Below are 23,825 nucleotides of genomic sequence, written 5' to 3'. Positions count from 1 at the left end.
AGACAGCTCTTCTTGCAACTCCTGCTCTCTTGATATGCCCTTCCTCCTTTTTCATCTTGCAGTGTCCTTCTAGAGCAGGGGTGGGTTAATTGTTTTGGCTGGAGGGCCACTTAATGAGTTTTGGTGAGCTGTCAAGAGCCGTACACAAAATCTTTAGCAGAAGATATTTTAACAAATTATAGATTAAAAACAAACCATATGCTTTAGAAACAAATATCTACTATAACATATTTAATGTTTTTTCAAAAAATATTTTTTGTCCTGATATATTTTTGAGTAGTATATATAGAGGTGATTATGTAATAGCTGAAAATAAAGTCTTACTCTTGTATATTCTGTATGTGGTTCGCCCACACATCCAGCATGTGGCTGCCCCCCTAAACACTCCACATGGGGCCAAGCCCTGCCCACTCCTGCCCGGGGCAGCCTGCACCGTGCTCTTGCTTCCTGCCCTGATCTACACACATACCTTCCAGGAGGGGCTGCTCCCAATTTGTCTGCAGCCACCTAGGTACTGCTTGGACAACCGCCCCCCCCCAGTGGCTCCTCCCCCTCCTCCTCTTACCCTGCTTCGGGCAGCAAGTAGTGCTGGGAAGCAGCAGCAGCAGCTGTGGGGATGTGCACCAGGCACCACACGTTCAACCAGGTGTGGTGGAAGCTGCAGCTGGGGGGGCTGCTGCCCTAGCAAGCAGGACTCCAGCTCCCAGTTGCCTTCCACCCACTCTGCCTACCCGGCATGATGAGCAGCCACCTGCAGGCAACCAAGTGGATGGAAGGTGGCTGGGAGCTGCAGCTGGAGCCCTGTGCACTGAAGCAGGAACTGCCCAGCTGCAATTTCTCCCCTGCCCTGCTGGCATATAATGTCTGGCACGCGTCCCTATGGCTGCTGTCACCCCTTGCCAGTGCTACCTGCTGCCTGGAGTGGTGCAGCAAAAGGCAGGAGGAAGGGAGGGAGGAGCTGCTGAAGGCAGCCGGAGCCAAGCAGTACCTGGGAGACTGCAGCCACACAAGGAGCAGTTGTCCCTCCCCGCCCCCGACCCCCAAAGCTGTAGCGCAGGCTGGGGTTGTCAGGGGGCATGGGCAGGAGATGGCATGGGCTGCCCTAGGCCAGATACAATCAATTGGTGGGCACCAACCCGTGGGCCAGAGCCAATCATTTGGCGGGCCAAATCCAGCCTACGGGATGTATTTTGCCCACCTCTCGTCTAGAGTATTTTCCTCAGTTTGGATGGGAATGGCGATTACCAAATGGCACTACTCATTCCCATATTCTGAGGACCTAAAGTCACATGAACAAATTCCTTATGATATTCTAGTCCCTAGCAATGGTAAGTAGATGAATGTCTAAGGGAAGGGAGGGTGTGCAACAGCACTATAGAGTAGATGACATGATGGCTTGATCTCTGGCTGGGAAGAAAACAGGAGACAAAGACTGAGAGAACTGAAATAGGGAGCTTCAAGACTTTGACCTGGGTGGGAGGAAGTAGGTAGGGGTTTGGTTGGCACTAAGTTAGAAGTCTGGGTCTTATCCTTCTTTCCAACCCTGTGTCCAAACTGGGCATTACCATTTGTCTTCCAACATTTTATATATACCCACTGGACCTTTCTACCATAGATCCACCTCTATTCTGGATGCTTCTTAAAATCTAAGGGCTGAAATCTTTGATGTAATTCCTTTTAATTCATTCCTGATCCAGAGTATTTCCCACTTCCATGGAGCTTGAAGTCACCTAGGAAAAAAAACCCATTATGTCCTCTAAAGCTCTGTTGTTGGCATAAATGAGGTAGCAGGGGCAGCTGACACCACAAAATAGATCTTGTTTTACACTGACACTTGTTTTACACAAACACAGTTGCACAGTTTATTGTGTCCCCTGTAGAAAGTTACTTTGCCCAGTGTAGTTATGACCACAGCTTGCTGTCAAATATTTCCTGCTTCTAGATTAAAAGGATCGTCAGCTAATCCTCAGGTAAAAGGGATATCATTTTCTGGGTTGCCCTGAAATTATTCAAGAGTATCCAACTAAGAATAATTAATTTCAAAATATTGCTTGGACTCAGTCTCCAATGTGTCGTAATGCAATAGTAAAAGCAGATTGCAGCAGATGTTGGTATTGCTTTACTCCATTGGGTGGCTGTGTACACATCATTTGGCCATGTGCCAGCATTGATAAGTAGTCTACCAAATGAATTCCAGTATTTCAGTATTAAAAGGTATTTGCAGGTTTCTATCCCCAGCTATTTCTTTTTGCTGAATGGAATATAACTTTTTGCTTTCTAGAAGCCCATGCTTCATCATGATGATAAGTTTCTGCATATCCTTATTTTTATTTCACAACTGTAAAAAAATAAATAATACAGACTAGAAGTCCTTTTCATGATTCGTTCCCCTTTTTGTTGCTTTCAAATAACAAAGCATTCTTAGGAGAGATTTAGAATTAAGAATAGTATGATAGATAAATTAAGAAACAAATTACGCTGTCTATGGAAACTAAACACAGTCTTTGATAACACCAGTGAAGTGAAACTCAAACTCTAAACTCTTCTATACCCTGACTATGGCTAATGGATATTCAAAATTATTGCATATAGGGATGATGCACAGTAGTATGTTCATCATGTAATTACTTTTCTGTCTTGCCCAAATCATTCTCTTTTGGTTTCACCTAAACTGTTCATAGAAGAACTCAAAAGAACTAAAGAGGTAGAAGTTAATGTAAGTAGATGACAGACAGCTAAATAATAATATTATACTTTGTGCTAATGTTGTATATACTGTTTTCTCTGAGATTCTGAAAGGCATTGTTTTGAGGAAATGAATCGTATAAGTAAGCCTGTTGGGACACATTTTAACTAGCTTCTTGGTATTAATTCTAATTTTGCTCTTAGTGGGTGCATCCACATGACTGTGCATGTACGGTTTGCGGCACCTCAAAGGTTTTTGAGGCACCACAAAATGCACCCTGCACATATAATTTGGTTCTCCATGCTGCATATTTGCAGCATAGAGCCAAATTTAGATAAGAGAAAATCCTGGTATCCAAAAAAAAAAAAAAAAAAAAGCATGCTGAAAAAATGTGGTGTGGCACACATGGCAGCAGTGTGCGCCACCTGAAACCGGAGCCTGGCTGACCAGAGCCATGCTCTGGCTGCCAACCAAGCTTTCACACCCAGATCAGTGCTGCTGCAGCCCCGGGAGGCCCCCTGGACCGGAGGTAAGGCTGCTGGGGCCAGCCCACATGCTGACCTCAGCCTCCCCATGCTAGAGTGCGAATGCAGGAGCATTCCCTGAAGACAACTAGCAGCGGCAAATATATGTCTGCTACTACTTGTTCCCAGGGAAACATGTGTGCACTCACCTGGATGTGTCCAGTGTGGACAAGGACCCACGTATTCAACAACATAGTTGTTGTGATTAACTGTGGGGTTTTTTATTTGATTTTTCTATTCATCCAAGTCATGGCTTGATTATTTTAAGTTAAATTTACCTTTAATGGGACTGGAACAGCTGTACTGGCTGTAGTTAGCCCTCAGGAGCTCATCTGGAATGAACTACAACCAGCTAAGACCTTGTTAAATATAATTCCATGACCACGTGTGTTTTTTATCATGTTATTTTAAAATATGCTGTTTAGCAAGTTTTCTAGCATTATGCTTTTTCCCTGTGCAGTCATGGCCAATATGGCTTACAATCTTAATTTAATTTAGCCACTTTTCTTCTCAGAAGCATTGCTTATTTCCTTATCTTACACCAGAGAAAAATGAAGCAAGCAGCAGGTGAGTGATTTACTCTGGCAGGATGCCACAAAAGCTGGCTCTAGAGTAGCACACAGTACCGAGCATATTCCCCACCTGCACTTGTGTGGCCCCTTTGCAGCAACATTTTCAAGAATCATTACTGTGCTTAAAGTGACCTTGTGAGTTGGTCTTGCCTGACTCTTAAAACACAACTTCATTAGGAAAAAAAATATATTCTAACATAGCTATCATGTGGTTACTAACATAGTTAGTTATGTTAGATGTCTGTGCCCGCCTCCGCTCTATCGTGCATTCTTGCACCACCTTTGCCCATGCAGTTAATCTTCACTGCCAGGGACTTACGTTTGGGCCCCAGAGGGCACCTCGGCTGTCTTCAGGGTGACCCCTTAACTCACCTGCCATGAGTTTGAATGGTTCCTCAGTGGAGGGGGTCCCCCTTGAGAGTGCCTCTTGAGCCGTCACACATTTCAGCGGGAGTTCACGGGGCTCCAACCTCCCCTACACCCCGACCATGCGCCACCCTTAGAGATGGACCTTCTGAGTCTATTCGCGGCTGACCCCACTAGTATCTTTCCTATCCTCGGCGTTGCCTCTTGGTGACGACTGCCCAGGGTCCTGGTTGGACTCTGATGAGGGTCTGGGACTCCTCGGCCTTTAGGCTTGTCTTCTCTGTTGCCTTTAGGGACCACTGGTTGTGGCCCTATTGTGTCCTGGTGTGGTTCCTCTCTCTCCCCTTTTCAGGGACTGAGCCCCCCTTTTTGTTTGGTACTATGGGCTCTGCTGGTCCGCCTTCTCCCCGGGGACCAGGGTAGGTGCACCGCGAAAGGGGACCCTCTATCACTTCCTAGATCTTGTACCCTTTCCCCAAAATACCCGACGTGAAGCAAAGAAACAAGGCCACCACCGTGACTACAAGTGCTATGTGACTTAAAGGAAAGAAGGGAGGAGAACGCCTAAGGAAAACGGCGTACCCACTGTAGGATCCCCGTACCCCTTCAATCTCCCAACGCCCTCGGGCTAGAGCACCCTCGGGGTCAGCACCCGTGCCTACACCCCCAGCTGGGGTTTCACACTTTCCTTCTTGGGCCCTGCCTCTATTCAGGGTGGCAGCCCTGTTGCCTCTATTTGGGGCTCACATGCCGGCTCCCCCAGTCCTACTGGGCCCCTCCGGCTCGGTGGTCCTGCCGGTTTTCCTGCTGGCATTTCCAATCCCCACCAGTCCCGGGCTCGGGACTCCTCTGCTGCCCCCGCTGTTCTTGCTTTCACAGCAGCCACTGCTGCTGCCTTTGCCGACATCCTCAATCCCCGCCGATCTCCTCCTGCTTGGGGATCCCCTGCTGCTCCCGCTGCCTCCTCCGCTGGAGCAGCCACTGCTGCTGCCCTTGCTGGCCTCTCTGCTGGCGCCTTTGATCCCCGCCAGTCTTCTCCGGCTTGGGGATCCTCTGCTGCTCTCGCCGCTTCCACCGCCGCTATCGCTGTCGCTGTTGCTGCTGCCGGCCATCGGCCGCAGCAGCTGGACATCTTCTGCCTGGCGGTTCCCCCTCAGTTCTCCGGTCCTCAGCTCCTCTCCCGTGCTTTCACGGCTCCCTTTTATTTCCACCGGGTGATGTCTCCCCCTGAGGGCACTCAGCCCCAGCTGTATATGGGTGCAGCTTACAAACCGCGCGGGTGGTTTCCCGCCGCGTTTCCCTGCTCCTCCCAGCTCCTGAAACAGGTAAGTTGTTCATTTTTCTCCTTTTCTTCGGTCAGGGGTTTGCCTCTGGATAATGCTTCCCCCCTTTCTGGTTCTGTGCCCCTGGCACAATGTCTTTCTAGTGAAGACAAAGAAGATCGTATTTTCAACATGTGTTAACATGACAGATAAATCCTAAACTCCCCCAGCTAATTATTATTAATTTTTAAATCCTAAGCTCCTCCAGCACACCTGCCAAAAAGGTTGGTCTCCACTGGTGTAGGGTACAAGTGACCATTCAACTGTTGGCACTGGATTTATGATCCAGATACCTTGTTTTGGGCACACCGAAACCCGCAGACTGACCATGACCTCTCCATTTGATAATTGGCAAATTTTATTGATACACAGTGATAGTAGATAAGAATAATGCAGGCAAGGAAAACAAAATAACCCCCGCCACTCAATTCTGTATCTACCAGTCCTAAGATTGTTACAGAGGGAAGTTACATCTAGCGAGTATGTGAGCTTCACCCTGTGGTTCTTTCTTGAATGTCAGCAGCCTGGAGGATGAGGACTGAGGCCCACCCCCACAGCGGAGTGGGTAAGATGGGCTGGTGGTGTGCCTTCTGTCTATGGTGGTCTTGGGTTCCTCCCTTGGAGATCCTTTGCTGCTTTTAAATTCCTCCTTTTGTATTCTTTCTCCCCTGATGACTCTTCATCTCTGGGTACCATTGATTGGTCTCCCTGTGGCTGTCATACTGTCCGGGTTCTGTTCTGTCAGCATATTCCTTTGTTCCAGCAAACCCATCACATGCACACATCTTAATTTGGTCATTTGTTTTTGTCTTAATTTGGTCTGTCCACCAAAACCAGAAATCCCAGGGGCTCTGCAGTTGGTCACTGTGACGTAATGCTACCTTATCTCATATTATGGAACAGTGTGGAACATGTCTTCAATTTCCTACCCTGTATGTTTGCTGACACAGTGGGTCTTGAAGGAAAATTTGTCATGAATAGGTTTTTAGAAACCAATTAATCCTTGCCATTGCCCTGGACCATTGTTCTAATGCAACATCTGCTGTATCTGCAAGCCAGTTCCCAAAAGCAAACCTCTAAATATCATTTTCCAGCCATCAGGTATGATCTGGCCCATGGGTTGCTGGCCTGACGCCATGTGCTAGCCCTGGCCCCAGGCACTGCACGCGGCACAAGGGGTTGATCTGTGGCACTGCATGCAGCCACACCCCAGACTCCCTGTGCCATGTGCAGTGCCAGGTCCACCCTGTGCACTGAAGGCAGCACATGCCCCATGCCAGCCCCAGGGGCTGGACTTGATGTTGTGGCTACTCCATAGGGGATAGTTTGCTCTTAAATACAGCCTCTAGGGCTGGATGAGTTTGTCATCCTAGATATAAAGTGTATGTGGGTGGCCCAAAACCTGGTTTCATTTAAATAAATTAGATAAGGATTTAGCATTTTATCTGTATGAATGTGACAATAAATAAGTTAGAAACACTTACAATTTATATATTGTAAACTACCTGCTCTAATCATTTTCATACATTCCTCAAATTGATTAATTAACAAGTGGAAGTCAAAATTATTTTTAGCTGTCACCCTCCATGTTCCACTGATTTGTATATTAGCAGGAGTTAACTATCATCTATACAGTTAATCTAGAAGTGACCCATTAAAGCTGTACACATCTGTTGCCAGGTCATACTCAAGGCTCTGATTATGATTGCTGCATTAACCTTCATGCATCCTGTTTTTTCATTTATAAATGATGGATTTATGGGAGTGTGGATTCATCTGTAATCTTGAATAGAAAGCATGGGGAAAATGCAAACTATTTAAAGGGATAGTTTTTTTCTCATCTCAATTCTATTTCACCTTCAAGTCATTGAAGGGGAGCAACAGTAGCATCAGGATAAATACTCCAAAAACAAAAATTATGAGAAGTGATGTGAGTTTACTATGGTGGACACCATTTAACTGCTTTGTGAGATACTGTTCCGCAAATCATGGCTCACAATTCTTTTACAGGAAACTTCGAGGTGATTCAGCAAAGTAGATGGGCTTTGTGGAAGTTATTTGGTGAACAGAGATTCTTGTTTTGGTAGATTCCCATTTTCATGCTGTTTTTTTTTTTACATATAGACCTACAGAGTAAATTTTTCAATTTATTCTAACAGTTACAGCAGGATAGTGGTTTTCTTTCATAGAATCATAGAAAATTTGGGTTGGAAGAAACCTCAGGAGGTTATCTAGTCCAACCTGCTGCTCAAAGCAGGACCATCCCCAGCTAGATCATTCTACCCAGGGCTTTTTCAAGCCTGGCCTTAAAAACCTCTGAGGATGGAGATTCCACCACCTCTCTAGGTAACTGGTTCCGGTGCTTCACCACCCTCCTAGTGAGAGAGTTTTTCCTAATATCCAACCGACCCTCCCTTGCTGCAACTCGAGACCATTGCTCCTTGTTCTGTCATCTGTCACCACCCAGAACAGTTTACCTCCATCCTCATTGTAATCACCCTCCAGGTAGTTTAAAGGCTGCTATCAAATCCCCTCTGTCTTTTCTTCTGTGGACTAAATAAATCTTTCTTTGTCACTCTTGAGTCGGAAGATGAGACTATATCATCATATGTCTAAAAAGCTCAGATGTGAAATGATATATTTGCTTTCCAGAAAGGTTGGCCACCACTGGTGTACACGGTATGTGGCTGCTACATGAAAATACCAAAAACAGGCCCCTTGTAACACTATAAAGTGGACATGGACCAAAACTAATCCCATTAAAATAAATTGGATAAGGATATTTTTAGTTATTGTATATATGTATGTGATATGTAGTATTCCAGAGTATGGTGCCATGCCACTAAAGAGACAAAAACTTGTTGGCTTTTGTCTTTAGATATAGCTGTTTCTTAAATAGGGTTGTGATTCCATATAGCATGAATAACTAAAATTTTACTATTAATTTATGTAAACACAGGCTCAATCACAGTCCTCTTCTTTTCATAATAAAAACACTGTAAACTTTTAAATTAAGTATGTTACACTCTGAATCAGAAGGAAAGGGGAGAAATATATCCAGGGACTAATTTTTTTTAACCAGAGTAGAAATTAGTGCAATACCAGTGAAACAGTTGTTTACTGAGAGGTGGGAAAGAGAGAAATGGTCATTTACTGCATCCTGGCATATAGCTCCTTTATTTCCCTTGGCAGGACACACCATAGAGTTCTTCCAAACTGATTCACATCACATTTCAGTAATTGAGGCATCTCTGAGTGCTTCAGTTTATCCAGTGAAGTAAAAAAGTCTCCAGAATCATATTCAAGGGTATGGATGCATATAACAATGTCACTAATTGGGAACCAGTTCACAGTTGTTGAGAGACAGAGGTGTCCAAACATAAAGTTATAGGTAGAATGGTCACCTGTTACACTGTGGTTCCAACACCAGGGGATGAAAGTGAGCATCCAGCCCAGCATGCCTCACAGTAGGCCAGTTGGTAGAAAGGGGTTGCACCCACACTTTGAGGGTCTTGGGGTGTGGGTGATCTGTGACTGGCAGCATTTTCACTTCTGTGCTTTCCATTCTTCCCAAACATGATTTCAATAGTTTTGTAGCCTACACTTAACTGAACTCTACAGAATGCTTGCCTGAGTTGGGGTGCCTAAAAGTGGGGGGAGTGCTCGGACCCAGAATTGGGTGAGGTTAATGAGGCCCCCCCCTTGTGAATAGGGAACAAGGACAAAGCTTGTTGTTAGAGCTTTTATTGAACAAGAAGTGCCAGGGAGCTCATTGATTCAAAAAGTGCCAACCAAAAGGAAAAAGGAGCAGTAGAGTTGTGGCTGTGTACCAGAGTGGCCAGTTGTAGCAATTGGGGTGGTGGGAAGATGGAGAAAGAGAGAAACAATGCAGTGTGGGATGCCTGGAGGATAGACCAGACTTGTGTCATGGAATATGTGTCCACAGGTAATAATATTTAGCTGGTACACACTAAACCAGTTCAAAAGAGTACTTGATTTTCTAGGTGTACTTTTGAACCATTCCAGACAGCTTTAAACTGGTTTAACAGGTTTGTATATCTGTCTGCTTGAGGTTTAAACTGTATTTAAATGGGTCTAATTGTTATACTTGTCCATACCCTTTTTTACATCATGCTGACCCTTCCATTCTCTACCTGTACTTATTCACATGCATATCAAGTAGTGCTGCCAGTCTGTGGCATAGCAGTGATAATAAACAGCTCCTATAATGGAACTGGAAACTGTCTTGGGAACTTTTTAAACAAACCATTCAATTTGAGCTCATTTTAAATAGACTCCTAGTTAACAAATATCATTATACTCTGTGGAAATGAAGGCCCTTACCAGAAATATGGTCCCATTCTTCAGTAACTCTTCAAATACAAGCATTATTATTTACTGATTGTGGGCTTTACTGTTTAATATGAAGTTCTTATGAATGAGAATATCCCCCACAAAGGGATGTGGCAAAGATTAATGTTGAGGACTTCAGAGAATTTGCTGTAGTATTAGATGCTTACAAATAAAACACCAATTTTTATTTTTATTTTTGTAAATTTAAGTATCAGTCAGCATATTACTTTTAAAAGACAACATTTAAAACTTTTAACAATAAAAATAATTAAACTCTTAAAAGCTTTTATCATTTGTAGTAATGTGGTACATATAAAATGCTGTATATGAAGTCTAAAATTATGTATTTGAAGAGGCAGGCTACTCTATTGATTAAAACACTGGACTGGGTCAATAGATCTGTATTATAATTTTGGGTCTAACACTGATTCTTTATGTGACCTTTGGCACATCCTTGCTTCAATTTTTCCATCAGCAAAATAAGGTAAATATTAAAATCAGTGGAATATTTCACATCCCTCACTCATAGAGGTTTTCATAGAATCATAGGCAATTAGGGTTGAAAGGAATCTCAGGAGGCCATTTAGTCCAGCCCCCTGCTCAAAGCAGGACCATCCCCAACTAGATCATCCCAGCCAAGGCTTTGTCTAGCTGGGTCTTAAAAACTTCCAAGCATGGAGATTTCACAGTCTCACTGGAACAGGTTACCCAGGGCTTTACTACCGTCCTAGTGAGAAAGTGTTTCCTAATATCTAACTTAAACTTCTCTTGCTGTAACTTGAAGACTGTTGCTCCTTGTTCTGCCATCTGCTACCACTGAGAACAGTCTAGCTCCTTCCTCTTTGGAACCCCCTTCAGGTAGCTGAAGGCTGTTAAATCCCCGCTCAGTCTTCTCTTCTTTAGACTAAATGAGCCCTGAGGCTTAATCATTTGTAAAGCTCTTGGAGACTTCATGCCCCACCACTTGCAGCAGCCAGCACTGGGCTGAGGCTAGGGCTGGGGGTGGAGCCAGGGCTGAAGCTGGGGCTGGGGGAGGCAGGTGGCGCTGGAGCACCCCTCTCTCATGCCAGCCCGCAGCTTGCCCTGGGATGCCCACGTGGCCGTGGCAGCTCCCAGCCCCGCGAGCCCGGTGAAGGGCGGAGAGGCATGGGGGCAGTGGCAGTGATACAAGCCCCAGTGAGGGTGCTGCATCCAGGACTGGGGCTAAGGGCCTTTCTCCATGGAGCCTAGCTCCAGACACAGCTCCACACCCGGCTACATGCAGTGTCCATGGAGACCAGCCCTGGATCTGGACGCAGTGCCATCACTTGGGCTTCTGCTGCTACCACTGCACTTCATGAAGCGTAGAAAATCATAGAATCATAGAAAATTAGGATTGGAAGAGACGTCAGGAGGTAATCTAGTCCAACCTCCTGCTCAAAGCAGGACCATCCCCAACTAGATCATCCCAGCTAAAGCTTTTTCTAGGCAGGTTTTGAAAGTCTCCAAGGACGGAGCTTCTGCCACCTCTCTGGGTAGCCTGTTCCAGTGTTCTACTACCCTTCTAGTGAGAAAATTCTTCCTAATATCTAACCTAAACATCCCTTGCCTCAACTTGAGACCACTGCTCCTTGTTCTGTCATCTGCCACCACTAAGAACAGTCTAGCTCCATCCTCTCTGGAACCAGGTATTATGTAGTTGAAGGATGCTATTAAATCCTGCCTCAGTCTTCTCTTCTTCAGACTAAATGAGCCCTGAGGCTTAATTATTTGTAAAGCACTTTGAGATCCTCAGATGGAAAGTGAAATACAGAGACTAACTAGTTTCAAATTAAAAACTAAATATTAAGAACAAGCTGTTTGCTTATCTGTCATATTCTGAGTCAAGGATACTGCTTTCCTGACAAAATGACATTGCAAACATATAAGAATGGAAGGAGAATGGAAATGAATTAAGATAAATTCAGTCTAGGTCACTTATTCTGAACGTGTGTGTTCACATGGGTTTCATACATTTTAACTAACCAACTTTGAATGGTAACACTGATTATTTTTCTCATCTGCCCCTATGTAAACAAGTCCTTACACCACTCTGCTGTTCCTTATTTAAGTATACATCATAGGAGCAAATCCAATAGAAAGTCTGAGAGCCCCTTTCCCTTTTTTGTATTTCTTTTCTATGCCACCATTCATTAGATCCACCAGTTCACATCCTGCAGTTTTGGTTCCTCTTTTCACTATTTGACTCTTGTCAGAAGTATTCAGTAACTAGGTAGGAATCCACTTGTGCTTTAGATCTGCAACAGCTTCATCAGTTAAAGGTACCTCAAGGCCTATGATTCTCACAGTAAATTTCAAGTTGTCCCTTTTCTTTGCTGGAGAGCTACCACAGCATATAGTGGCTATTATGGGTCTGAACCTGAAGGCAAGACAACTTATGGGATGCAAACCAATTGCCTATAAGTATTTTACTTCATGTGAGCCATATCCTTAAAGTGAATTTTCACATATTGGATTTGTAGGCTGTAAAATACAGTGCTTCAAATTCATTACCTCATTTAACAAGGGTAAATTTAAAGTGCTGTACCCATTTTTAAAGTTTTATGAAGTCGTGTACTTCTGCTAAGTCACAGTGATAAAGCACTTTAAATGGTGAAAAAAGCAACTTCTTTACACACCTTTAGTGGTAGAATTACCCTGGTCTTGAGATCATAATTATGTACAGTTTGGGTGCTGACTTGGGGAGAGGTAGAAAAATAGCAGCTGCCACTGCAGTCACGTGATTGCACCAGTGTCACAGTGAGAGCTGAAAGTTGCAGCTAGCCCTATGCCTCCCTCTGCCCTGGTTGCCTGTTGCTTTTTTAAGCTTCTGCCCCTGACTTACGTGTGAGAATTCAAGGAATTGCCACTCTGCTTTGGGGAACATTATTGAATACAGAGAGCTTCAGCTGATGCTGCTATTCTGGTATATGAATAGGATGTGACAGCCGGGGTGTCACACTATCCCATGAAGTAACGAGTCAGTACGGAAAATTTCCTTTGAGAGTAGGGAGGAAACTTCCATTTCCAGTTCCTGGACAGAAGGACCAAAGGAGAATGGTGCTGAGCTGCTTTTGTCCTTACACGTGGCTTTTAGATCCAAACAGGACATGGGGCCACAGTAAGAGAACAGGGGCACAAGTATCTATGCTGTGGTGTGACAGTTCCATTGTAAGAGGAGTACTGACATTCTGGCTCAGAATTCTAAAGGAGCCAGTTCAATCACCCACTATTATGGTATGCCATATCTTATGACACATCTAATTCTATCATTATTGAACTTGTGGGTCTTAGAGGACAGAGAACTAGACAAACAAGCATAGGAAAAATAGATGAACATGTCATTTTTGTGGACAAGATTTATATTTGCCCCAAAGTTTGATTTAATCTCTATTTATATAAAATATTTAACTGATGGGAAAACAAGTGAAGATGCATTTAAATGCTTGCATCTATAACCTTGTCACGGATCCTGAATAATCATTTATCATCATTATCCTCTACTTTTTCAGCAAGCAGACTTCATAGGAAAGCAAGCAGTGAAGCAGATTAAAGAAAAAGGGCTTAAACGGCGACTGGTGTATCTCACCTTGAAAACGGATAATGTTGATCCAGAGGGAAATGAAAGTGTGTGGTATAATGGCAAGGTAAGCTGGGCTAGGGAAGAGGGCTTTAGGCAGGTCAGTTATCAAGCCCTCTTCCCTCACCAACCCCAAAATTTTATAGGTCTGATTGTTTAGGTGGCCCATTGGGCTAGAAGGGTTTAGACATGCCAGTTTTTGTGACCAAAGGCACATAAGTAATGTGAACTGAATTTGGGGCAGCTGTCCTCCAATTTCACAGTTCCAGTGTGGTATCAGGGTATATGTAATTTTCATGGTGGAGCATGGTGTGGGCCCTCCCATGTTTCTGATTGGCCAAGGGGCCCTGGAAGTCCCACCCCTCCCCAGAGGTTGACAGATGGCCCCAAACAGGTTTGTTAACACCATAATTAATGGCTTCCCTGGGCTTGATCAGGGGATTAAGCCTGCGGAAGCCATTAATTGCCACAGTATTAAGCAGTCTAGGACGTGGTTAATGGTGTCCACGGGCTTCATCAAGGCCATAGAAGCTACTAACCACACCCTAGACTTCTTACTAACATGGCAATCCCCTGTTCAAGCCCCAGGAAGTCATTAATTGCCACATTATTATTAAGCAGTCTAGGATACAGTTAATGGCTTCCATGAGCTTGATCAAACCCACAGACATGATTAACCATGCCCTAGACTGCTTGCTAATGTGGCAACTAATGGCTTCCACGGGCTCAATCAGAGGATTGCTGCATTAGCAGGCAGTCTAGGACAAGGTTAATGGCTTCTGCGGGCTTGAGCATACACCAGGGGAGGCAGCTCTTTGGCAGGTGGGCAGGCAAGCAGCACCAGGCTGGGCATTTGCAATGCAAGGCAATGCAAAAAAAAAAAGGGGTGGGGGGGAAGTCGGGCTTCTTTGCAGGATCCCAGGCTGGCCCTTGGCTGGCTCCTGGACTGAGCCTACATCAGGGGCTCAGCCTCCGATTTGTTCTCCCCCTGTGCTTTAGGACACCAGGGCTTCCTGTCCTTTTCTGTTTTGCAGCTCTTTTTTTTTCCTTGTCCCCTGCTCCTTCTCCAATTTTGCACCTTTTCGCAGTCCCAGCACCTTTTCATGGGGATTGGGCTTTTTTGTGGAGACTGACAAAATTTGCGGTTTCCATGAAAATCACGAAATTGCTAATTTGGTAGGTCTCTACATATAAGATAGTGGCATAGGTAGTGTTATGTCTGGCTGCTTTTGACTCCCTGATTTAAATAACCAGGTTCTGACTTATAGTTTGGTCAGCTGAAGTCATCCTTCAGTGCAGCGCTCAAACTCATGCCCTTGATCCATAGTAAGACGCTACAAACTACCACTTCACCCAGCACATCATATTACAAGAAACTAAAATTCATTCCTCAGGAGTATAATATTAATTTGTATTCTGTGGAGATTTAAGAATTTTAAAAGCGTCCATGTTCTTCTTAATAGATGGCTTTTCTTATTGACTGTCGTGATATAACTGTTCAATATACTGTGTCCATCTTTTCAATACATGTTCTCATTCCATAATTATATCGCCATTCTTGGCTTTTATACATCCCCTAGCAGTACATCCTCCTTTGCCTGTGATGTCTTTGATATTCCTATGCATTGATGTAACATCTTTATCCTTTTGTATATTTTTCATTAAGCCATTTTTCCTTTTCTTCATTGCACCTTGATCAAATTCTTTCGTCCAGTTTCTTATACTCTTCCATACTACGGGTTTTCATCCTCCTTCTTTATTCCATAAGTTCAAGAATGTCTTCAGCCATCCATTTCTGTTTCTTTTGCCTTACTTTTGCTGGAATAACCTCCTTGGCTGTTTCAACCAGTGCTTCTTTGAAAATTTCCCAGTTTGACATATTTCCTCCATTAGGGCTGTGCGAAATTTTGCTGGCCGTTTCATTTCAACACTGTTTTGACTCATTTCGAGGTTGAAACAGCAAAATTGAAATGAAACAAAGGGCATCAAAACAGCCTTGAAACATAATGAGAACATTTCGACCGTAGTGTTGGGGATGGGAAATCAGTCTGTCACGGGGGCGATCAGGTGAAAGAGCCCTGATCCGCGCACTGGGGGCCCCTAGGGTGAAGACCAGGCATGAAAGGGAAAGAAATAATAAAAGAAAAACACTTACCTGCAGCAGGGCTCACGACGCACCCGGAGCGAAGGAGGGAACCCACATGGGTTGTAAGCCGCACCTTTATTCAGCTGAGGTCAGCCAGTGATGTCATCGGCAATCACCAGCCGGTGGGAATAAGAGGATCACCAGTGGAGAGCAGGGGGGAGAGTTGGTGGAGACTCTCAGCACCGACAACGGCAGACGTACCCGGAACGAGAGAGAGCCTGCGGAGGCTCCCTGCACCAGCTGTGACCAGTGTGCTCGGGAGGAGGGAGAGCCAGCAGAGGCTCTCTGCACCAGCAGAGGCTGGTGTGCCCGGGAGGTAGAACAGTCAGCGAAGGCTTTCTGCACCAGCAGAGACTGGTGGGAGTCACAGGAGAGAGAGCCTGGCAGGGCAGTAACAGACGTGACAGTAGCCCACAGCGCAAGCAGCGGCCGACCGGACCAGGAAGGACCGTGGGGTGTAGGAAGTGGGACGCCTCAGATGACATTGGAGGAGGGTGACTCTGCGAGCCGCATTCAGCAGCGTGAGGGGAGTAACGGCCCAGAAAGAGAAGCCTTAGCCACCCCTGGCCAGATGATGGATCATTCCCCAGAGAGTGCCCAGGTACCAGGTGTGGGACACTGCTGATGGGGATGAAGACAAAGGGATCGTGGAGACAGTGACAAGGAGGCTCCTCCGTATCCTAACTGAAGGGTTGGGAAGGTAGCCAGGCGAACTCTCCCCAATTCGTAATTTCCGTTTGTTCCTTTTTTTTTTCCCTTTTCCCCCTTTTGGAGGGGTTGTGTGGTAGGAGAGATAACGCCAGTGGACTAAGTCTCCTAATGAGGAAAGTCCCGGTAAAAAGGGAAGAAAGCACAGGATAGAGGCGCTGGCAGGACGGCTCCTTTCTGTCCTCCCTTTTTTTCTTTCCCTTTTTTTTTTCTTATGTTATTTGCTGTTTGGTCTCTCAGTTCCTGGCTTGAGGCAGCTTAGGGCAGGAGGAGGCCCAGCTGAGGCTAGATAGTGGTTTTGCTAGGCCATCGTAGGAGAAAGTGCTGGGGGACACAAGACTTAAGAGAACGTTGGAGTCAAGAGTACAGTGGCATTGGAGGAATGGCCAGTAAGATCCAGTGACCCGCCGAGGTTGGCATGAGGCTGGGGTGTAGGGGAGGTGGAACCCCCCGGATGGCCTTCTGGCAGACTATCCACCACTGAGGAGCCCCTGGCGGGTTACCCCCCCCCCAACTGAAGTTACATTGAAAGTCATGGTAGGCAAGTTTGGGGGTGGCCCCCTTGGTGATAAACATCTGCCTCAGGGTCTGCAAGAAACTTCAGGACATCCGTCACCAACCGTCCACGCCAAGGCAGCATGTGAATGGCTGTTTGAGGCCAGGCAGTCATACAGTCCGGCTGGGCTGACTCCCTATCCCCTGTGCTAGATCACCACCGGCCCAATCTCACTCCTCATCTCTGGCCTGATCTAGCACAGGGGATGGGGAGTCCACCCAGCTGGGCTGACTCCCTGTGCACGGCTGATCTAGCGAAACATCAAAACAGTTGAAACAGCTCTACTGTTTCGAGGAAGAAAAACAGAACAGCTGTTTTGAATCAAAATGAAATTCGATATGAAATGCTGTTCTGTGCAAACTTTGAAACTCAAGGTGAAACAGAATGATGCCATATCGCACAGCCCTATCCTTTATCTTCAAGTTCTTGAAAATGATTTTTGACTGCAACTGTGTACCTTTCTTTAAACAAATCTTTTTTCCATTAGAATCAAATAATCAAGCTTCTTTGTTGCTTTTGGTTTCTTAAGTATCCTCAACCTTATCTTGATGGTGCATACTACAGGTACATGATCACTTCCACAGTCAGCCCCTGAGTAAGTTTTTGATTGTTGAATTGCATTCCTGAATATTCTGTTGACGATGATGTGATCAATCTGGTTTCTAACGTTATCTCCAGCACTTTTCCATGTATACCTTCTTCCTGGGTGACATTCAAACCATGTGTTCATAATGACTTGATCTTTTGCAACACATCAATCAAAATCCATCTCTCTCCTCTTTCATTTTCCATGAGGTCCAACAATATTACGTACTCATTCACAACCAACTTTCGCATTTAGATCTCCCATCACTATGACCATTTCTTGAGGTTTGCATTGCTTTTTTGCTTTATCAAGGTCTTCACAGAAATGATCAATGTCTTCTTCCCCACTTTCAGCTGTTGGTGCGTAGATTTTTATTATTGCAGTGTTAAAAGGTTTAGCCTTTATTTTCACAAGCATTACTGTATCCGATATTGCCCAAAAACCATGCAAAGATTTTGAGGTTTCTTCATCCAAAATCAATCCAAATCCTGTTTCGTGCATCTGACCTCCTGAATAATGATCTTGACATCTTTTGAAACAATAATTCCAGCCTTTTTCCAATGTGTTTCACACAGATCTAGAATGTTGATCTTTATTCTCCTCATTTCATGTTTGATGTTATGCAATTTCCTCATTTGATATAGAGTACCCACATTCCCCATTGCCACTTTGACTCCTGTCTTCGGAGTGTGGACAGTAGCATGCTGATGATAAGGAGTCACCTGTCACACATGACTGTCCTTACCGGGCGAGGTTTCCTCACCTTTTGTCAGGGACCCCCTTCATGCTGTTGTGTGGTTTTCTTAATTTTTGAAAGACCATGGATTATGCTTGGCAAAATACTGTAGTAGGTTGCCACTTCTTGCTGCAGGTTGCAGTGCTCAGCTAGCTTGAGCAAGTCTCCTGTATTGTTGTCCTAGTTGCACCAGGCATTTGCAAGATGAAATGATCCACCATCCTGCGCTCCCAACAGCTTCAACCGTAACCCTGGTAAGGGAGGCTGATGGATTCAATGCCTTGTCTAAGGGTGACCCAGAGACTGCAGTAGCTAGAAAGTATTTGTTTCACTATTACCCTAACAGTTAAAAATATCCTCCTGCTGGATGCAGTTTAATGTCAAACCCAGGAAAAACAATTAAGCATGAGGAGTTAATGAAAATGCTGGAAGAACTGGATATTGATGATAAAGACATGAGAATTTTAAGAAACCTCTAGTGGGACAAAACTGCACCAGTGAAGATAGAAAGTAAATTAAGTGATTTCATCCAAATTAAGAGTTTTTTCACCTGATTTACTCAACTTGTACAGTGAGAAAAAACTGAGGAAAATTGAGAATTTACCAGGGCGGATCATTGGCGGATAGAATTTGAACAACTTGCGTTATGCTGATGATGCAGTCTTAAGAGCTGAATCAGAAGAGAAGCTGCAAGGAATTCTAGATAAAATTGTTAGTGAAAGCGAGAAGAAAGGTTTAAGTACAAAAACAGAATATATGGTAATTATGCAGAAGAAGATGATTCCTGTATGCAACATCAAAGTGGAAAAGGAACAAATAAGGCAAATCAATAAAGCTGACTAATATCAGATGATAAATGTGATCATGAAATAAAATGGAGAATGGGGATGGCAAAAGACACATTTCTGAAAATGAAAAAGATATTGGCAAATAGTAACATTTCTATGTTAACAAAGTTAAGAGTTTTATATTGCTTTGTTATACCAGTAGTCATGACCAGTAGTCATGTATGCATCAGAATGCTGGACCGTATTGTCAAGTATGGAAAAGAGAAATTGAAGCAAGCGAGATGTGGTTCTTAAGGTGCATCTTGAAGGTAGGTTGAACAAGTCACATTTCAAATGAAGATATTTTGTTAAGAACAGGTTGCAGGAGGAAGCTGCTGATCAACTTCAGAAAGAGACAGTTGGAGTTTCACAGACACGTTATGAGGAAGGAGGAAATTGAAAGTCTGGTCATAACTGGGAAGATTGAAGGAAAGAAAGATCATGGAAGACAGACTCTTGACATAAATCAACCTCTATCTAAATGGATAAATGTATTAGGGGTGTGCGAGGCTTCGGATCGCACTTTGGATCCAGGGCTGCTTCAGACGCTTCAGCATCTGAAGCAGCATGCCCGGAGTGAAGCGCTGGCTCATTCAGGCTGTCCGAAGCGCTTCGGAAAAGCTTCGGATGTTTCGGACAAGCTTTGGAAGCTTCTCTTGACATAAATCAACCTCTATCTAAATGGATAAATGTATTAGGGGTGTGCGAGGCTTCGGATCGCACTTTGGATCCAGGGCTGCTTCAGACGCTTCAGCATCTGAAGCAGCATGCCCGGAGTGAAGCGCTGGCTCATTCAGGCTGTCCGAAGCGCTTCGGAAAAGCTTCGGATGTTTCGGACAAGCTTTGGAAGCTTAAAGTGAAAGTTAGAAGAGGGAGGGGGAACGGGGGAGGGAGGGAGAGTGGGAGGAGGTGAGGGGATTGGGGTGGAGGGGACTGACATCTGTAGGTGAAGTGCAAGGTGACAGTGAGAGCTTCCTAGTTGAGCAGCCAGGGTTCAGGCAGTTCGTAGCACTTCTGGCTCCATTTTACAAAGTGCTCACACGCACCACCTTTAGCAGGGTGGTGGTGCCCTCTCTGTATCGGGCATGCAGGGAGTACTTGAGAGAGAAGCTGTGCAAGGCAGGGCCGCAGGTATCCTTGGACTTCACCTCCAACATCTGGAGCAGCCGAGGTGGAGATCATGCCTACCTCTCCCTCACAGGGCACTGGTGCTCTCAGTTAGGCCGTCAGTGGACTCTACTGCAAGCCGAGGTGCTGGATGAGTCCCACATGGTAAGACAGACAGCACACAATTTTTACATAGCTCTTAACACGGAAGCAAACAATCAAAGAAGAGTCCAGTGCACGCACGCAACAGGGGGAATAAAACACACAACACAAAAGGAGTGACACACACACACACACACACACAGACCTTTTGCAGCATAGGAAAGATTAATATGAAGTGTGCTGGAAAGACAGGTGCCAGGTTTTCTGGCAGGGGAGGGAGAGGGGGTAGGGGGACAGCTAGAGCTGCAAGCCCTCCCCCCCAAACACAGATGCAGTCTCTTCCCAAGCAGCCATGATATCAGTGCTGCCAGTGGAAGCAAGGAGGTGGGAGCAGTGTCTGCACCTGATGTCCCTGCACCTGCACCACCTCCCCTCAGTCCAGAAGTAGGCACCAGCAGTGGAATCACTGTCTCCTCCACCCCAATGTTATCTCTCAGCATGAGCCTCCCACTGCCAGAGGAGAAGCTAGAGCTGGAACCAGGGGTGCTAAGCACACTGGCTCAAGAAATTCTGGGGACTGAGGGGGAATTAGTTTGTGCTCCATGCCCCTCAAATTTCCCCTAGACCCAGGTCTCCTCCAGAAAGCAGCACCTTGGAGGAGGCTGGGGTTGTGGAGGCAAGTGGCTCAGCTGGGGCAGCTCCTTCTGCTGTTGAGCCTGCTGAGGAGTGGGATAAAGCAGGATCCTCACCCTCAACCCAGAAGCAGGGGAGTAGTGTAGCGTGGGAGCATTTTGAGCTGGTAGACGATCCCAGGTTTACCATCTGCCAGCACTGCGGAAGGCACATGAGCTGTCGCAAGCATATGAAACACTTTTCCACCATGGCAATGCTGATGCATTTGAGGAAGCAGCACCCCCTTGCCCTTCTTCCTGCTCAGCCTGGCACCAGTGTGAGTGTGCTGAAAAGGAAGTTCCCCACTTGCTCCAAAGCCCCCTTCCCCCCAAAGCAGAGGCAGGCCAGCCTGGACCAGTGGGGGAAAGGTGGACAGAAAGCGGGGTATGTTCCCAAGGCAAGCAAGATCACCCAGAGCATTGGGGAGATGCTTGCTCTGGATAGCCAGCCCTTCCCCTTAGTTGAGCAGCCAGGGTTCAGGTGGTTTGTAGCTCTTCTGGCCCCATCTTACAAAGTGCCCACATGCACCACCTTTAGCAAGACAGTGGTGCTCTCCCTGTATGAGGCATGCAAGGAGTACTTGAGGGAGGAGTTGCGCAAGGCAGGGCTGCAGGTAGCCTTGCACTTCACCTCTGACATCTGGAGCAGCCAGGGTGGCAATCATGCCTACCTCTCCCTCACAGGGCACTGGTGCGATCAGTCAGGCCATCGGTGGGCTCTACTGCAAGCCGAGGTGCTGGATGAGTCCCACATGGCAAGGGAGATCATGGGGGCCATGAACTGTATGCTGCAGGGGTGGCTTGTTGAGGGCTCCCGGTACCCGCCCCCCCACCACTACTGCTACAAGCCAGCTGATTTTGAAATGCAGGACAGTGGCAGGCTACTTCCACCGCAGCCTCAAGGGGGGCAAGATGCTGTGGGAGAAACAGGCAGAGCTGAGCATCCCACAGCACAGAATCATGCAGGATGTGGAGACTCAGCAGAACTCCACATACCTGATGCTCGAAAGGCTTGTGGAGCAACAGAAGGCCATCCATGAGATGGCTTTGCTTGGGGAGATTGGTATCAGCGGCCCCCTGAACAGAGCTGAGTGGGGTACCATCTCCCAGATCTTGGTGGTCCTCAAGCCCTTCCTCGAGGCCACCAAGACCCTTAGCACTGGCAGTGCCCTCCTCAGCCAGGTGATCCCCCTAGTGAGGGAACTGGAGAACCAAATGGAGAAGTTCCAGGGGATCAATGTTCCTGGCTGGGGCAGGCCACTGTTACCAGACGTGCAGGCACTGGTGGAGGCGGCTGAAGGAGAGCATCAGGAGATGGCTGGATCCTTTGCGGTCCAGTATGGTCCACATGACAGTGGGCATGTGCGACCTGAGGGTGAAGGGGAGCATGTGCACTGGCAGCACCAAAACTCTCAATCACTGGACGCAGATGCTGGTCAACAAAGTCAGGGAGGCCGAAGTGCAGAGGCTAGGGGAGGCCAAAGTGCAGAGGCTGGGGGATCCACTTTCCTGGTCCAGCAGTCCCAGCACTGGCGCCAGCACCAGTCAGTCTTCTCCACACCAGCCACTGCCAATGTGGGCCATGGGCATGGCTTCAATGATGGGGTCCAAACGCACCAGGCCCCAGCCTTGGGCAGGTAGCACCGAGGCTTCAGTGGCTACCTATCTTGCTGAGGATGTGGAGCCACTGGAACACGACCTCTTGGCTTACTGGGCAAGCTGCAGCCAGATGTGGCAAGATCTGGCCACGGGTGCCTCGCACTATCTTGCTGAGGATGTGGAGCCACTGGAACACGACCTCTTGGCTTACTGGGCAAGCTGCAGCCAGATGTGGCAAGATCTGGCCACGGGTGCCTCGCAACACCTGTCTTGTCCACCAACCAGTGTTCCAAGCGAGAGGGTGTTCATCATTGCTGGGTATGTTGTGATGCCCCACCTCACCTGCTTGGATTCTGCTTGGTGGAGCAGCTGGTGTTCCTAAAGATGAACCTCCCGCTGCTGGGGTTCCCCAAGCTCCACCTGCAGATGGACTGAGTGCCACCCTCCTCACTCCATCTGCATCAATTTCCTGTTTTGAGTTTTTTAAAAGCCTAGTAATGCCCCGCTCTCAGCTGGAGGGGGCACTAACTGCATCACCAGCCAGCAGGGGAAGAACATGTCCCTATTGAGGCTGAGGAAGTGCAGCTCATAGGCCCAGCTCTGAAAAGTGGTTTGCATTGTAATTTGTTCCCTCTCAGGATCAGGCTTCAGTTCTGATGATGAGGTTAGGTGCTTGTTTGAATGTACAAACCACTTTTCAGAGCTGGGCCTATGAATTGCATTTCCTTAGTCTCCTAGGTAGTAGGTACAGAAACTCATGGACTCCATATACACAGTGGAATTCTGGCACACTGCGACCTGCCAGACATCTGACACCCCAGGCACATCTGCACTTATACCTGCACTGCTACATCCCCCTTTCCACCCTACCCCCACCTCCAGGCTGTCACTTACCCCCTGATGCCTCTATTTCCAGAAAGACTACATCCACGGTGACACCTGCATCCAATGCTTTTGTGACCTGATCGTAAAAGGCAATCAGGTTGGTCTGACATGACCTGTCCCTAATGAAACCGTGCTGGTTGCCCTTGAGCATCATCTCTGATGCCGGCCCATCACAGATGTGTTCCTTGATGATTTTCTCAAAGAGTTTCCCCAGGATTGAGGTAAGACTGAAGGGCCTATAGCTGCCCGGGTCCTCCCTCCTCCCTTTTTTTTAAAGATGGGGACCACATTGGCTATCTTCCAATCATCTGGCACCTGGCCCAAGCACCACGAGCACTCGTAAAGCCATGCCAAGGGCCCAGCAATAACCTCTGCTAGCTCCCTCAACACCCTGGGGTGGAGAGCATCTGGACTTGCTGACTTGAACACATCCAGCTCCTCCAGAAGCACTCTAACCCGGTCCTCCTCAACCTTAGGTCTT

The 23,825-nt window shown here is 46.4% G+C and overlaps 1 protein-coding gene across 1 annotated transcript in view; it reads left to right on the top strand.

The window, feature by feature from the left end:
- DMGDH (dimethylglycine dehydrogenase) overlaps positions 1-23,825 on the top strand; it is a 92,995-nt gene that overhangs the window by 63,613 nt on the left and 5,557 nt on the right. The window contains exon 14 of the mRNA XM_025201399.1: positions 13,354-13,488. Within this exon, the coding sequence (XP_025057184.1) occupies positions 13,354-13,488 (135 nt within the window). The remainder of the gene's footprint in view (positions 1-13,353; positions 13,489-23,825) is intronic.

The sequence above is a fragment of the Alligator sinensis genome, unplaced genomic scaffold (genome assembly GCF_000455745.1).
Source record: "Alligator sinensis unplaced genomic scaffold, ASM45574v1 scaffold159_2, whole genome shotgun sequence".
In the NCBI taxonomy this organism is placed as follows: domain Eukaryota; kingdom Metazoa; phylum Chordata; order Crocodylia; family Alligatoridae; genus Alligator; species Alligator sinensis.
Note: the sequence above shows the minus strand (reverse complement) of the source record. Positions and strands in the feature narration are given on the sequence as shown.